The 18,064-nt window shown below is 32.3% G+C and overlaps 1 protein-coding gene across 1 annotated transcript in view; it reads right to left on the reverse strand.

Moving 5' to 3' along the window:
- Positions 1-3,445: 3,445 nt before the first annotated feature.
- LOC111711853 (uncharacterized) overlaps positions 3,446-18,064 on the reverse strand; it is a 15,957-nt gene continuing 1,338 nt past the window's right edge. The window contains exons 2-9 of the mRNA XM_023486314.1: positions 17,675-17,740; positions 12,435-12,726; positions 7,793-10,653; positions 7,362-7,698; positions 6,203-6,374; positions 5,700-5,750; positions 5,239-5,285; positions 3,446-4,545 (exon numbers count right to left, since the gene is read on the reverse strand). Of these exons, the coding sequence (XP_023342082.1) occupies positions 4,468-4,545; positions 5,239-5,285; positions 5,700-5,750; positions 6,203-6,374; positions 7,362-7,698; positions 7,793-10,653; positions 12,435-12,726; positions 17,675-17,740 (3,904 nt within the window). The 3' untranslated portion in view covers positions 3,446-4,467. The remainder of the gene's footprint in view (positions 4,546-5,238; positions 5,286-5,699; positions 5,751-6,202; positions 6,375-7,361; positions 7,699-7,792; positions 10,654-12,434; positions 12,727-17,674; positions 17,741-18,064) is intronic.

Raw genomic sequence — 18,064 nt, forward strand, 5'->3', positions numbered from 1 at the left:
TTTTTCAAGATTAAATAAAAAAGTTTAAAAACAGAAAATAAATAACACATAAAATTGCACTTTTTCACTGTAAGGAAAGCTCTTTATTCTAAAATTGTCTTTATTATGAATAATTTTGTCGGACATAATACTCAGCTGACACTTGTGATGTAAGAATACAGCTGTACTGAGAGTGTACAAATACTACGTTGCCATCTATTGTACTTAAAAATTTATTTGTTGTAAGTTATAAAAAAACATCGGAGGGGAGGGGGTGGGGGCTTAGGACCATATAACCAGGATTATCCATCAAGCATGAGATAGAAAAGACGACCTAAAACTATTTCAATATGATGATTTCTTGTTTAAATTAAGTCTTCTGCCTTTAATGTCATTGTTTAATAGCTGTTTTTGATCTAAAAATTGAACTAAACAATGTCGCAGAATTGCTGGGAACTGTGGACTTCTAAAAATTCTATAAAATACTAGCTGAAGGAGCTGAAATGTCCGGCGTCTCCCGTGGACTTTTTAAAAGTAGACCTAAGAAATAATAATCAGATTTTTGAAATTTTTTTTTGTCTTATATGTTACCCCCGGGCCGGGTACTCCTCTTAAAGGTTCCTAAAAAAATTTCAGCCCATTCGGTCCAGCCGTTTGACCAGCTATAGCTGACATAAAAATATATATATATATATACGCATGCATACAAATATATATATAAAGCAAAAAGCTTTACTAAAAAGTCTAAAGATGAAAGACTTAATATTTTGTACAAGCTATATTAAAATGTCGTCTTCAATGATGTTTCGTTGTTTGTTGTTCAACGAGGGGAGGAAGGCCAGCCGCAACAAATTCTCGTCATAGCCACATTCTCCTCATTTTCTCGTGCAAACCATTTCGAAATCCTCGTCCTTCGATCATTAAGTGTTTAAAAGTTTCTAGTTTAATTGTATATAAAACTACTTTTAACAAATCTGGCCACGTTAATAGGGCATACAAAATGGATAGATTAAAGTATTGCAATGATTAAATCATGTTTGAAACTTTAGAAACATGAGAATGATGTCAAACTTTATTTAAGTAAAACTTAAAACCCTTCTGCCTTCGTAATGGCCAACCTTCGCGATATGAAATAAATAGCAAAATATTTGTCATATCTCTGCCTATAATTTTCCCCATGGAACCATCCGGAAAATATTTATGGTTTTCACTATAATTAACAAAAAAGATTTAAGTTCTATAACTCGGAATTTATTTGCGGCATTCTACACCAAGAATATCTGAAAATTCGCGTAAAAAAAGATGAACATTTTAAAGGACATAGAACTCAAGAAAATTTTGATATCATTTATTTTTAATTTTAAGAAGCTGGGTTCTGTTGAGTATACATCTTTTTGACTTACACGTCGACCATAGCACATAAATTCTTTTCCATACAGCTAGATGTCCTTGTTCAGTTCATCATTGACATATTCAATAAAAATTTTCTTTTTTTGTTTGATTTGATAAACATGCCGTATAGTTCTTACATATAGAATCAAGTTTTAACTTTAAATAGTCTAATGAGCATGAGATAGAGCAGTTGTACAAGAGCGTCGGAAAACCCGTCGGTCGCGGGGTGCAATTTAAACAACAATACTTGTACGGTGTTAGCAGACCCATTTAACTTAATTAGTGAATATACTATTTGCTTTGTAACTGAAGTATTGAAGTAGTGTCGTCTTCCTATTCCATTGTTTTCTGGTTCTCAATGTATGTGAATTTTAAGATTTGTTTGCGGATTTCCAAAAAATGTGTTTGTGGAACTTATTTGTTATGTCTGGCATATTATGGAATTTGGCAAATTTTTCTTTCCGGGGGGGGGGGAGGCTCAGCACCCGTTGAGGCCTGAAAACACCCTGAAAATAATATATTTCAATGATCCAGGGGGGGGGGGGTAGGGTAGATCCTAGCCGTAACCCCACTGTATTCGTATTTAAAGAAACAGTTTTTCAAGAATTTTTAAGTAAAAAAGTAAAAAAAGATCTAAATAATTGGATAAAATGTATTTATTTACACCTTTTGGTGTTGAATTGAAGATTTGGAAAATCATAATTATCCTAGATGTCTCTTTTACAGAATAAACACAATTATAAATTAGGATATCTCATTCCTATTCCTTGACCAGATATGGGCACAAAGCACCCCGGACTAACCAGAGTGAGAAGCATTCAGTTTCTTTTATTTGAAATTAACGTGTTTTGGTCTATAAGTCATAATTCAATTTATACTTACAGATTTGTTTCTTCTGTACTGTACTTCAAGTATTTGGGGAAATCTGGCTAAAAATTATTAAATCCACGTGAAATTGGGAATTATTCAGAATCGGACATGCCACCTAATTTTGGAGCGTCTCTTAAAATTACGTGTTTAGTCCCTTTAAAGAGGAAAGTAAAAAAATCGCCCCTTTTGAGAAAACTTCTCTGTAATCATTTTCAATTCATATTAAAGGGAGTGTTAGCGTAATTTCAATTGACCCTCCATGTGCAAATATGGCCCGATTTCCAACCCTGAAAAGCTTTGAATTAGAGAGATCAATGATTATAATTTTGGAAGATGATTATTTTTAAAAACGACCATATTTTCGACATTACTGATGTTATAAAGGTTTCAAGGGTACCTTTGTGAATCTGGTCTCTTGATCTTGAAATAAGCGTTGTACACACAAAAGAAACAATTAAAGAAAATATAATATTTTTATTAATATTTATTAAAATCGTAAAAGATCATTGAAGACTCTCAATCTTAATCAAAATATAAAAATCAAAAAGTTTCTTGATCATTGATGCACACACAACAATTTGTTTATACAAAATTGAGAAAGTTTTTAAAAGGTTTTCCAGCAAAAGAGCTGACTATTTTATGAATGTGCAATTTTATGTTAAATTACTGAGTCTTTGAACTGTTATAAAATCAATTTATTTTTATTGAGTTGCTCAGGCAGGCAATTCATAATATATAAAATATTCAAAATTCGACATAAGGACAATTATTTCACAACAGTCTTTTACATAAAAAGGAGATTTTCTACTGTGAAACCCTTAATAACGAATACATCGGAAGAATTTATCAAATGTCGTCTTGACAATTTTTTAATGAGTTTTATACTACAGGGTGTCCCACATCATATTAGACCGAGAACGGGTCTAAGTTACGATTTTCGGGACTAATTAGAAAATTTCATTAGAATGAATCATTTTGAAAAATAACATAAGGCTTATATAAGAATTTTCTTGCGGAAAATGATAAGTTTTTCAAGTATTAAGGGTTTATTTTGGTGTTGAAGATTGGAGATTATCTAATATTATATGGGACTCTCTGTATATTACGTAAATTTTAGTATTTGCGAAAATAAATAAATAGCCATGAATAAACGGGAACAGTTTTAAATATAATCATTTAATTAAAAAACTAAATATCTGCAACATTCCATTATCAGAAAGTGAAGAATACGACATTTGATGAATTCTTTCGATGTATGACTTATTAAGGGTTTCACTGTACAAGCTATACATTTTTCATTGACTCCTATACTATATTTTTTAACCGGTTTGAATAAGAATACATTTAATATTATCATACATAATACATTTTCCTTGGAAAAGGTTAAAAATAAGAATTTTTGTACAAAACATAGGAATTTTTCTAATTTTGAATCGATGACTGAGTATTTTCTAGCAATAGATGGAATGTTTTGTTGCGCCCTGGAATGTTATAAATCATAAAATGCAGACGTATCTTCTTTCAAAAGATAAAGAATAAAAAAGAATTCTGAAATTATCAAAAAATTGTTTTGAAAATCCAAATATCTTCTTAAAATAACAAAGCCTAAGCAGATTTTAAACATAAAAATCTACCAGCACAATTAAATACAAGTTTTTTTCAACTTGGCATTAATTGAAGATTTTCAAAGATCCCACCGGAGATATTTTAGGTCGATAATAACGTCAAAATGAAAAAAAATTGTGACTTGAAATATGACAATTCCGTTTTTAATTCTTATAAATATTGATTTAATCAATAAATAAAAAAATATGTATTTTTGTTTCAGCAAGTTTGGAATGTTTGAAATATACTGCCGCACAATTTTAAAAACAGCTGTTTTGCTTGGCTCCTTAAACAGCTGTTTAATGGGCTCCCTAAACAGCAGTCTAGTAGACTTAAACGACTGTTTATTAGGATCATGAAAGAGCTGTCTATAGTCAGCTCTCTAAACAGCTGTCTTGTGGCTCCCTAAACAACTGTCTGTTCGGCTCCCTAAACATCTGTCTGTTCGGCTCCCTAAACATCTGTCTGTTCGGCTCCATAAACAACTGTCTGTTCGGCTCCCTAAACATCTGTCTGTTCGGCTCCCTAAACAGCTGTCTGTTCTGCTCCCTTAACAACTGTCTGTTCGGCTCCCTAAACATCTGTCTGTGCGGCTCCCTAAACAGCTGTCTGTTCGGCTCCCTAAACAGCTGTCTGTTCTGCTCCAATGGCAATTGTTACTGATTTTTTGCTGAGACCGCTGGCAACAGAAGGATTGTCCTAAACATATTGGTTTTCTTTCAAACAAAGTAATAAAGAAATAATGTTTAATAGGTTTTGTCAGCGTAGTTACAAGTGACCCTCTATGGAAAGATGGCAATGTCTGATTTACAACGGTACCCTTGAAACCTCTCTCTGATTAGTAATGTGGAAGATACTGTTGTTTTTCTAGGCTCAAAGTGTTTCATTCTGGAAATTCTTATGTTTTTTTTACTGTAGTAGAAATGCCCAACCCATTTTTAAAAGAAACTGCACAATTGAGAATACACAGTTTAAAAAATACAAATATTGACATCTTATTTGATAATACAAAGCGTTTAAGTGTTTCGAGGAGAATCGGGCATTGCCATCTTTGCATGGAGGGTCACTTGAAATTACGCTTACAGACCTTCTATATGTATACTTTGCTTTTCTGTTTGTTTGTTTGTCTGTCCGTTTGTATCCAATAATCGTCAAAACGGCTGAACCGAGCGGGCTAAATTTTTTGTGGGACCTCTAGTGACCCCAGGGAAGGTTTTTGAATAATCAAGTTTTCAAAAATTGCCCTCTAACAAAATTCAAATTTTGACAATTTTGAAAATCTACGAAATGTTTACAAAGAGAACATATGTTCACAATTGAAATAGAAGATGGGCGCGAAGCGCCCTAAACACCCAGTCGAAGCAAAAATTAACGTCTTAAAATAAATGTTACCTTATTCTTGGGTTTCTTCATACTGGACCGTATCGGGTTAGAGATATCTAAACAATAAAATAAGGTTTAAAATATAAAACATACAAATTTAATCTCAGGGATCCCACCACTATGTCCCTGTATTTGCTTATTTTATGACGGACAGAGAAGCTAGTAATAATTTTGTTAGTTTATCTGTGTATAAACAGTGTAAAAAGATCAAGTGCTAGGGTTAGTAAAATTTTGTTATTTATGAACCTGTTATTTTTATATATATCTTAAAATTATCAATTTTGTATTAAGAAAAGGCTTGTTAAAATTTGTTGTAAAATTACTTTTTGTAAATACTGCATAACGCATATGTTTTCACTAATAAATATGTAATACAGATTTTACTTTTTAGAAATTTCTTTATGTAAGTTTTTTAATAAAATACAAAAAAGTGAAAGAAGAAAAAACAAAAAATAAAAGAAAAAACCAACCATAGGTTCTGCCAACCATTTCCATTTTACCATTATGGTTACAAGAGCCATCTAATACAGCATGCATGGTTATAACTTTTTAAATACAACAAAAAAGGAGTTTTCAATTTTCTAAATTTAAAAACTTTTGAAAAGTTTTTTTGGGTTTAATGATAAATAAAACATTTACTTTTTCTTGTTTGTTTAAAGTTTAAATTTTTAGTCATTTCACCTAAATCAACGAAGTAAGGATATTTTTTTTGGTTCAAAGAAATTGAGTCTTTGCCACAAACTCTGATTTTATAATCCCGATATCTTTGTAACCCAATGTCGTATACCTTAGATATTTCAAACACTAAATTCTGTTAAATCAAATATTCTAAGTTTGAAATATCAACGGTTGCAGAGATGTAGGAATTAGAAAATTCGAGTTTGTGACAAAAACTCAGTTCATTTAAAAATGCGCGGAAAGTGTTATATATGAATATCCATGAAATTAGAAACTTTGGAAGTTTTAAACTTACTTGATGAGAAGGATCCAGTTGATCCCAAGCTGTTGGTTAAACTCTGAGTGGAGTTCAATGAATCCATGGATCCATGTCCGGGTCCCTTCAAGGGATTGTAGGAGACACGGCCCTCGGGGTTCAAGTTCACACCCATACTCACACCCGAAGGAATACTCGGTCTAGATTGAACCTAAAACAGTCGCAACATGAAGGAAAAGAAAAAGAGAGAAAAAGTATTTTTATATTTTTCAAAATTATTATGAAATCTAACTAAATATGTATTTTTTTCAACAAGAACTAAAAATGGACACCATGAAATATACCAATCAAAATACATACTTAAAAGTTTCAAATTGAAAATTTTTCTTTTTCAATTTGAAACTTTTAAAAAACAAAATAAACACCATTTGGTCCTTTCCAAATGTTAAAAGAACTGAATTCTTCTGTGCAAAGTGAAAATACAAACACTACTGTGAGAGTCAACTAATTTTTAAGAAAGAAGTATATACAGGGTTAGTCATTAAACATGAGTTCCCTGCCTTATGTTTTCAAATCACGCTGTATACCACAATTGTGAAAGAATCAGATTGAAGAGGATTAATAGATAGATAGATAGAAAGTAGACATTATTTGTACATTAGATTTTATGTACGTACACGGTAGCGAACAGGGGTTACAAAGTTTATCCAAATTTAACACCTTGTCTAATAGTTGAACAAAAATACGGAACAAATTTTAAGGTTTGCTGAAACAAAAATCTTATCATCAGAAAAAGAGGCGAAACTAAATATTCATTATATATAAAAAGCAAGCAAGACAAAAATATAAAAAGATATTTGTACCTTCAATGATAAAATAATAAAAAAATATTTTGAAACGGGGTTTTCTCTTTCCAGTACATAGAATTAGTACAAGAACAGTTACAGGAACAATTGTACAGTATAAGTTTATGAAAATGGGAGTACAGCAAATAGAGATCATAACATAGACCAAAAAATATCAAGACAGAGCGGTGCATGTCACCTTTGATTGGTTGGAGTATCTTTCTACTATTTACGTAGTGTTCATTAGTTAATAAAACCCATTTGGGGTTTCATAGCCTGGTCTTGTTTTGAATAACGGACGTCATACACCACTCCTTCTCTTTAGATATTACATCTATTGACCAATGATTTACCTTGTGACTTCCGCTTGAGGATTTACGCTTAGTGGACTGTCTGTGATGATTTATACTCGGTGGTTTAAGTTTGCTTGGGTCAGTTTCATCACAAATGGATCTTTGACTTAGAGTACTGGGTCTCCTTATCTCAACGGATGGTTGGGTCGAATAAGCTTGTCGCGGCTGCATGTACTGTACCGGTACATGTTCTGTTGAGCTCGCTAGTTCAGCCCAACCTTGCCCAACAGGCAGTGAGCTACTCCTTTTATCAATTTTTAACCTTTTAGAAGGAGATTCAACTGCCATTTCTTGAGCTTCATCTACTTGCTTTGTCTGAATTTTACTTCCCCAACCACTACACCAATCATTTCTCATTAAAAAGAATTAAAAAATGGAAAATTTTAGTAAAAATGAATTAAAATCTTAAAAGAAAGAAATGTTTGCCTTGCCTAAATAAAGACCACTTCATCTTCCCCTCGTTTTCAGGATCCAAATTAGCAGGTTCAGACGGGGGTTCAACTTCATTCTGTTCTATATTTTTCTTTAGAATAGGAGGCTTTGTTTGTACCATTGAGACTTCTCTATGATTGGCAATGTTGGATGATAAGGGATCAGGTTCAGGCTTGTTGCTCTTGTTTGCAAGATTCTGAGCTTCTTTTTCTGCTTGCTTCTTTTCCTTTTTAGCTTCTTTTTTAGTTATTTTTGGTTCTTGAATTTTCTCAGGAACTGAACTTTTAGGTACTTTATTTTTCTCAACACCTTTCTCCTGTTTCTTTTCCTGTTTACTAGTAAACTTAAAGAATGAAGAAGGTTTCTCAACTTTTGTTTCCTTAACAAACCCTTTGTTTAGATTTGAATCTAAAGGAGAAAAAAACTCAGCATTTTTAGAAGCTTCATTGCCTTTCCTGACTTCTGAGTAAGCCTCTGCGTTCCAGGAAGAAGCAGATTCTTTGGATTTAAATAAGAGAGTTTCAGTTTTCTGATCACTTGGTGACATCATTTCTGATTTCCCTGTTTGTAGCTTGAAGAATGAAAATGGAGCAGTTTTCTCATCATCAACTGATATAATAGGACTGGTTTGTTCAAGTTTAGAAACCGGTGAGAACTTTTCAGTAAAAGAAGAGGAGACATCAGGTGTAGACGTTTTTATCTGATCAAGATCAAATGAGAGACCATCACTACTCTGTGACAGATCATGATACAACCCTGGCTTGCTAGGAGATGGGTGAAGGTACACCTTGCATGGTTGGTCCTTGTTTGAAAATGAATTAGTTTTAAAATCTGTTTCACTAAGATCTGTACTCTCAGAGGAGATTGCATTTTTTAGAACCGCAGGGGATCTTTTAGTTTTTTGAGCGTCTATGGGCTTGTTCTTTACAGAACTTTTCTTCCGTAAGCTGCGTGTTTTCACTGTGAGGCTTCCTTTCTTCTGGTCACCACTGAACTTAAAAAATGGACGTCCCTCTAAATCTCGTTTCTCTTGGTTGCCTCCAAACTTGAAAATTGATTGGATCTGCAATGGCTGGTGCATATTATTACCAGGAAGCACCTGGTATTCCAGCCTTTCGGAAGAATCGTTTTTTTCAGGTTTGCCATTTTTAGTAATCTTTTTGTCTGGCTTGAAGTTATTTTCTTTCCCAAGACTTTCCAATGACTGTTCAACATTTGAATCACTTTCTTGCACTGGTTTTCTTGTTCTTTCTTTTCTTAGAGAAGGTTTCCTGCTTTTAAAGTTAAAGAATGTAAATTGTTCTGTCTTCTGCACCCCTGGTCTATCATAACCTGGTGATAAGTCACTGGTAGACATTTCACTGGTACTTGTTTTAAAATCTGAAAATCCAGTGTCATACGTTATGTTAGGATTAGAGGACACTATATCAGGACTTAGTTCACCGGAAGTATCAAGACTAGTCTCACTACTGGCCTCTTTTCGTTTACTGAATCCAGCTCGGAAATTTATATTTTCTTTTGTATTTTTTTCTGATGTTCTCTGTTGGACTGCATTGTTTCCCTGTTGCATCATATTACTGGGCTCATGTTTCTCAGTTTTAGAATTTTTAGCTTTAGAAACTTTATCCCCAGCCTTTGATTTGGAGGAATAATTCATTCGCATACTTGCTTCCTTCTTCATCGCTGATACCTCGGCTGGGGAAACCTTCTCCTTTGATGGAGTCCTATCCTTTCTTACCAAATATTTTTCTTGTTTGCTATTGAGATGCAGTGGTAAAGAGGTGGGGGGCTGTTTGATAGGAGATGCTGGAGATTTATTGAAATCTGCACCTTTTTTGGAAGTATTTTTTGAGTCGAGTCGGAAAAAGGAGGGTTTTTCAGATGAGCGCCTAGCAACTTCTCTTGCTGCTACTTCTATTGGCATTTCTGGTTCATTGAGAGACTTTTGAGGTTCTTTTGCTATGATACTGTGAGCTTTTGGGTTTACTTTGTTGAGCAAGGGTTCTGCTACTCTAACTTGTTGATTGAACTTTACATGAGCCTTTTCAAAATTTGGATGAGTTGAGCGTCTATTTTCATGGTACACATTTGTTACTGAATCAGTCTGAATTGGCAAGCTTTCATTACTAAAGTTTTCAGATGAAAATGTTGGATTGTCGAACCCTGCAGTCTTTTTCTTCAAGGAGGATTTACGTTCAAAATTTTCCGTTTGTTTATAAGGTTCGGGCATTGAGTGATAGTCAGGAAATATTATTTTCTGAATTAGAGATTCCTCCTGAGTATTGGACTGAAGAAATTTCTGCTCTGATAAATTTGGTTGATTTGATTTATTGATAGGTATGCTCTGTTTTGGGGGCATAAGTTCTCTTTCCAATCGAATGATTTCAGGATTTTCTACGATTTTTTCAGGATTTTTAGCTGAAATGACTGACTGGCTGTCCAAAAATGCATTTGACAAAATTGCTTGTCCACTGGGATATTGAGTTTCATTTGTACTTAAAGGTTTTATAGAGTTTCCAATAGTTATGTTTTTGGCCGACATGTTATAATGGGAACTGTAGAATATTTTTCCAGGTTGGGATTCTGGAATGGGTTTGGGAGGTGCTGGTTGGAATATATCTATGTTTATCGATCTGTCCGAAGATGAATATTGGTCATTTAACTCAGCTTGAAGACGTAGCTGGGTTGTTAATACTGAAGGTATTTCTTGAAATGAGTTTTGTGTCAAGGTTGGAAGAGAGACTGGGCTATTAAAGTTGTTCTGTGTGGGGGTTGAGCTTATTCCAGGGAAAATATTTTTCTTGAGAAACGGTGGTTTTTTCCGAGCTCCATCTGAATACTTTGGAACAGATTTGGCCATCTAGAAAAAATTTAATTTGACCCCACGCAGATATATGAGTAAAGAAGAGGGTGGAAAGCTAAGCATTCAGTAACATCAATGGCAGACCAACACAAATCAGGCATGCGCTTTAGCCTTGAGCGCTAACTATTGGTTAGAAAAGAAATGAAAATTAGCCGAATATCTTGATACAAAAGTACGATTGCTCAAGGTTTGATTATGAATCCTCCATATTGTCTGTAAATGCGGGGTGATATGTGTAAAAATTGCTGCTGTTCACTGTACACTGTTCATGTACTACTCATTTATATATGTACCTAAAATCCCCGTACAATTTTTAGTTGAGTACAATTGTATGTTGATATATATTTAGATTGAAGGGACACAAAACAAATTAAATGCTGAACATTATAAATTTGTTTAAAGAAAGTTCCTTCAAGTAAAAAATCATCTTGTTTGCGTTCAGAATTTAATGCAATGTGTGAAAAATTTTGCAAAGTGAAGATTTTGTAGAAATGTCATGCATGGGATGCAGCAACCAGACCATGCAGTATTGTAAATATGGGATGCAGCAAACAGACCATGCAGTATTCTAAATATGTATTGCATATTATGAGAAAACAGTTTTTACAATTTTAAAATAAATTGCCTTCCCTTGTCAATTTTGGCTGTTTTGTAAACAAATCAGTAAAACATGCAACTTCAAATTAAATTTGACGTTAAGAAAAATTAAAATTATTGAAATTTTAAAGAAAAAATAAGCAAAAATAAATTTTCATTATTACACTTTTTACGTCAATTTTCAAAAAAGCTAATTCGAATTTTGAAAGTTTATGAACAGATATTCAAAAAACAAAAGAAATATTTAAGTTTTAAAATGTTTAAATCATAAAAAGATTTTGATTTTTTTTCGATTACTGTATTCAACTTATTAATGAGACGCGTTTAGTTTATTTCATATCTCCGTATAAATCTCTACGTCTGGTTGCACCGGATATCCGGTTACTAGGTATATGAACGGAACTCAAGAAAGGAAGATACACCTTTAATACTCATTCTTTACACTATCAAAATTTTAGAAAAATGATAACAATATAAGAAAAAAAAAATATTTTTAAAAGAAATATCATCATTTGTTGACACAAGTTTAATAAAAGCTCAAAGAAACAAGTATTTTTAAAAATAAATCTAAATTAATTTAAGCGCGAGTTTTAAAATATTAAACAAAAAGCGTTTGTTTTGAAGTTTGTTTTTGCTGTGTATATTGTTTTCATTTGCGACTATTCTAAAATCAAGAAAAATTGAGGAACAACTCTAAAATTTTGAAATTTTGTATTATTTCGATAAAGATAGATTTTTTACATGATATCATAAACTAACTTATAAACTCTAGAACTGATTCAAGAACAAGAAATCTAGAATTGATACATGGGCAAGAACTGTAGAATTGATACAAGAACAAAAACCTAGAATAAGTAATCTAGAATTAATACAAGAACAAGATCTCTAAAATTAGTACAAGAACAAAAACCCAAGAATACTAAAGATTGGTATGATTTTTTTTCTGGAACAAAAACATTGGATAATATATTTTTAAAAAAATGTACATGCACTACCCCCATCATTTTGTTACTGTTTGGGATGGAAATTTAGATTTAATTTATCTTTAACTTAAAATAACATTAGACATAGATTCTAAATTTCCATCTTGTAAGGGCCTTGTCATAACCATCTACTTAACAAATCCACCAAATTCTTTATGTACATAACTACTAACAATATTTTTGCTGTATTGTACATACCTGAGGCTGAGCTAGCTGTCCGGTCAAGTTGTATGATGGCTGGGCGTACTGTGGTAGCGTACCGTTATAAGCATTGTTGATTTGACCGCCGTTTATGTACGCGCCTTGGAAGACATTTCCGTTTGTATTTGAAGGATATTGTTGTTGAGAGGAGGCTGGCAGATACTGCGTAGAAGCCGGAGCCGGATACTGGGGTAGGGCAGAGGTTGTCAGATGAATAGGCGGAGACTGTTGGTTTGGGTAGAGGTCACCAGAGGTTCCGGTCACGGCTATTCCAGCGTGATTGCTTGGTCTAAATAATAACAAGGTTATTAAATAAAATTAATCAGTATCACAGATTAAAGAGAAAGAACAAGAGGTTTCTTAATTTTCTTAATTTTCTTAATTTTCTTAATTTTCTTAATTTTCTTAATCTTAATTTTCTTAATTTCCTGAACCGGTAAATACCAAATATATTCCACTATTCCACAATGGCAAACTAGAAAACGTTATTAGGTTTACTGGGTACAATTAAGTACATTTTTAGGTTATCACGCTGCTACGCTCAACTAAACACATTTCTTGTCATATCTCTGTAATCTGTGCAGGATATGGCATTCAGTGAATTACAAACAATTACAATATTATAATAAAACATTTAAGCTATTTAAGGTAGTAAAATAAACCAATTTCACAAACAAAAATAACAACAAATACATAAGAAAAAAGTTAACATAAAAAAGTCAGCACCTTTAAAAGAATTGTCAACTTTTTAAGACAGAATCTTTTAAAGGTGTATAAGCACCTTTTAAAAAAGTGAAAGAAACGTTGAAAAAAAGCTGTTAGACCATTTAATAACAAACCAAACGGAAACATTTTTTAAATTGATTCTTTATATATAAAATTTATTTCACAACACAACAGAAGTCAGCAGTTTTGTATTGAGATATTCCGTGATGGGAATACCCTGCAGAGATAACTTTTATGTTAGGAATCAAGCATCAATCTTCAAATTTAAAAGTGCCCACAATGGATATCGAGATCAAGAGTTCAAGATAAATTATAAGTGAAATATAAGTTCCAATCTCAGATTATATATCTATTTACTTTAAAAAAATTGTATTTACTGTTAGAATATATCATCAGAGATAGACAATGATATCGAAATTTTAAAGTTTTATACATCAAATTTAAAATCTTATTTCAACAAGTAATGTTAATTCTTTTAATATATTTTTTGTCCTCTTAAAAGTTACGTAAATGGAGAATTTGTAAACCAAAGTTTAAAACGTGAACTTTAACGGAGAACATTATTTTCTAGAACTTTCTGTTAACATTTCTTAAAAAAAAAAAAATCTGGTTTTGGCAGCCATGCATGTCACACGATCAGCATACCTACACATTTTTGAGTTCAATTTACAATGTTTGGGATTGCTATAAGGCGAAAAAGAAGATTATCCACAAAGGATGAGTCTTCAGAGACGACATTACAGAAAGAAATTGAGTTTTTGCCAGAAGTTAAAATTTTCGAATCCCTATATCTCTTCAACCTGATGGTGTACACCTTTGATATTTCAAATTTAGAGAGTTTGATCTAACAGAATTCTTAGTTTGAAATATCAAAGGTCCACGACATCAGTTGCAAGGATATAGGGGTAAACAAATCAGAGATTGTGGCAAAACTTTTAATTCTTTAAAGTTTCAATATATGAGATTTAAAGTATAACAACTTTAACGACATACAGCCCAAAGCAAAAAACAACGAAAAATACTACAAAAAAATGGATGGGTCTAAATGGGGTGACTTATATTGTAGAGAGAGAGGGGGGTGGGTATTCTTTGAACTTTTGTGTTAAAGACCGAACGGTTATACATCAGCGTGATCTGAGTGGTTTGATGGAAGGGTTGGATTGAAGGAGATGGGAGGGATTCTTTGAAAAAACTTACCTAATGATAGACTCAGGTTTTGATAAACTAAAACAAATACGAGGACTAAAACAATATGCTGATGAACCCAGAAGCGTTGTTAAACTGAATGTAAATGTTGTCGTATATCTAGAGTATACGACGAGTTCGGAATATCCCCATAGAAAACCTGGTTTAAAAACCGGGATTTACAAATCATATATATTTAAAACAAGTCCCGGACATATGGTACACCCTCTGCTCATGTGTGTCAGGCCTGACCTTAATATAAGAGTATGCTATCTATATAGATCTAGGAGAGATGTTGATCGTCTAGGAGGTTCAGGGTTCAGGATGGGTTTTGAAAGTGGGAGGTTCGAGTAGTTTCGTCCAGTCGGAGTAATATTGGAGTTTTTTTCCACAGGAGTAAGATGAAAGTTTCGTCCTGGCAGAGCAGGGTTGGAGTTTCGTCCTGCCAGAGCAGGGTTGGAGTTTCGTACTGTCAGAGCAGGGTTGGAGTTTCGTACTGTCAGAGCAGGGTTGGAGTTTCGTCTGGGCGGAGCATGGTTGAAATTTCGTCCTGCCGGAGAAATGGCGGATGGATTGTTTAAAGATTGTGATCTGGGCGGAGGAACCGGATATTGACCGGAGCCAGGATGAATCTCACTCTCATGATGGACCTGGTTTTGTACATGGGTCCAGGGTGGAGAAGAGAGAAGGGTTGGATTAGGATACCGGAGAAATGGTTGGGTTTGGAGATCGTTTGATTGAATCAAGCCTTGAAGGAGATCAGGAGTAGAGAGTCGTTCTTTCAACCTTTATTTACAGGGATTTCTATATTTGGATAAAGTAGGAAATACCAAAAAAATTTGGTTTTGCGTTTTTTCAGATTTTTAAAATGGCGATTGCTTTGATTATTTTAATTTAATAATCGATGTTTACAGTTAATTTGAAATAGAGTTAAAGCAGTGTTTTTTTTTATTTAAATGAAATGCGCCTAAAATGAAAATATTGGAATTTTAAGCAACGTTTCAGTTCAATTTGAAACTTTCAATAATAATTCATAACCGGCGGCCAGGCTATGAGTCGATGAATATGGAGTTTAAAGTCTTTTTATGGGTATCTGTATAAAATGAAGAACTAAAATTCAGAGAGAAAAGAACAATTCTCCCTTTCATCCATTTTTTTACTTTTTAAGTAGTTGGAATTTTATCCATTGCATCTAATAATTAATGGACTAATTAGTCTTTCAATTAGTCAATCAATTAGTCAATCAATGAATGCAATCAATGAATCTTTAATCAAATATTGATCAATTAATTTATTAAAAGATATCGTTATTTGATTATTAATGAAGTCCGTAGAACTATTGAGTTTAAGGCGACTTTAAACTACTTGCCACTGAAATAGAAAACCCACATTAAAAAAATATTTCAGATAAAAAAAACAAATCCACCTAGCTGTGACACAGCAGTACTATTGTAAACCGGACATGCAACTATTTAATGAAGAGTAACGAGAAATTACGTCTCCACTCTACAGTTTCCTAATAATCTATTCAATTATAAAACTTACAAGAATATATTAAATAAGTAACAATGCCTTTCTAACGAATACTGACTCATGTAGTCAGTACTTGAAGCCATAGTTAGCATGCATATTGGGAAATTGAGAATTTGGGGAGAGGAACAGTTATTTTTTTTCTAAACTGTTAAAAACATTCTAAATATAATTTAATAGGGCATATAAAAATGACTGCAGAATGTAAGTTGACCTACAGAAATCTCAGATATCATCAGGTGTCACTGCAAGCTAAAATCTACTAAAATCAAACAGTATTTTGTCTAGCACTTCTGTTAAGCTTAAGCTAGACACAATTGCGACTCATTTTCAAAATGTATATGTTAAGGCTACAAAATGACTATTTATGGAAATGGATATTATTTTTTTTTCTATAAAACTATTGTGTATTTTATCTGCACTCATGGTCGTTTCAAAGTAAATTTCATTATAGCATACAAAGAAATCATCGCATTGTAATGTTAAATTAGCTATACGTAAATTATAACACGGTTTTCATTAGTTCCCGGATTTTCTAAAAAAATACAATATTTCTAAAAAAATGTTTTAAATTAAAAAAAATGGTATTCCAAAAATAATCATTGCATGATGCTTTGCATCAAAACAAATCACAAAAATTTACATTTAACATTTTTATTTTGACACGACATGTCATAAAGTTGTTAGGCTTACATTTATCTTCTAAAATTTAAGTACACAAATTGTTTTAGGTTGCGAACCAATATAAAACTTTAAAATCTATAACATTTTGAAATCATAATAATACTTCTTGCAGTGTACAATTTGACCTAATATAAAAATACCAAATCCAAGTACTGTTGTTTTTCAATAATATCTTTGGAAAAGAAACGTTTTTAATAAAAACAACATTATTGTAATAGGCAAGCACTTTTGGCGGTGTTGAAAATGAAAAGAAATATGTAAATATATTATATTAAATATGTAAATATATTATATTAAATATGTAAATATATTATAATAAATATGTAAACGTATATTTCTGTAATTTTATATATAATATAATGCATCAGGGTGTATGTATAAGTGCATAATTGTAAACATTAATAGAAATAGAATAACAATACTAATGGGAGCCCTGTACATAATCAACAATACAAGGCGTCTTATCAAACAAAAAACTTTAGAAATAACTTATTTACGAAAATAATTATTTAAAAATTAATAAAAACGAGTAAATAAATTTTTTTTAAATTGTCCGTTTTTTAATCCACCCTGTATGATCATATTAGGATTATATTGACCATTGCCCTATTTATAATAGGGTCGGGTTATAATAGATTTAGGTCTTGCTTCTTCCCCCAAATTAGGTCATAATTTAAAGGGAGCAGTCACTAAAAATATATATACCGTTCATTCTAGTATACACTCTTACTTTTCGAAAACAGTCTCTTTTAAACCTTTCTCGATATATTTCGTTTACCTTCTTATAAAACTTTGTGGACTTGTATTGAAGATTTAACAACTTTTCATTTTTGAGTATATAGGACCTGATTACTTGCCTCAAATACAAAATCATCTAATCTCTCTATTTATCTCTGCAAAACCTTCGAAATTTTAAATACCGGTTCAAATCCTTCCCGAATCTTTAATTTTGAATCGATGGTTCAAATCGGTAGTTGATAGTTTAGCTATTTATCTCAAATTCATAAATTCGGTTAGCAAAGATTAGGGATACTTGTTTAATTTTTAATTCTTCAATTTACAAATCTTTATGAAATCTATGCGCTGTCAATAAAGCTATTGAAAAAACTTACTCATATCGGTCCCCGCTGATTTCATAGGGAGCATGAGGGCGGGGAAAAAGAGCCTTCTTTGATTTCCTAAAATATTCATAATTTAATTTTTTTTGCTTTTGTAGACTTTAAATATATTAGTAATAAAGCCCGGAGTTTCCGTGGAATTTTAAAAACCTTTAAAAATTCGAATTTTGGAAAAAAATATTTTGAATATTTTTAGCTTCTGTAACCCCCAGGGTACCCATAGGTTCCATAACAAAATGTCAGCCAATTTTTCCAAGCCCTTTGCCAACTTTAGCTAATATATATACAAATATATATATATATGTATATTTACATTTTCAATTGTGTAAATTTATGCGCTAGTGACAAAGAAGGAATTCGTCAGATAAAGGTTGTTATGAATCG

This window comes from Eurytemora carolleeae, unplaced genomic scaffold (assembly GCF_000591075.1).
Source record: "Eurytemora carolleeae unplaced genomic scaffold, Eaff_2.0 scaffold1193, whole genome shotgun sequence".
In the NCBI taxonomy this organism is placed as follows: Eukaryota; Metazoa; Arthropoda; class Copepoda; order Calanoida; family Temoridae; genus Eurytemora; species Eurytemora carolleeae.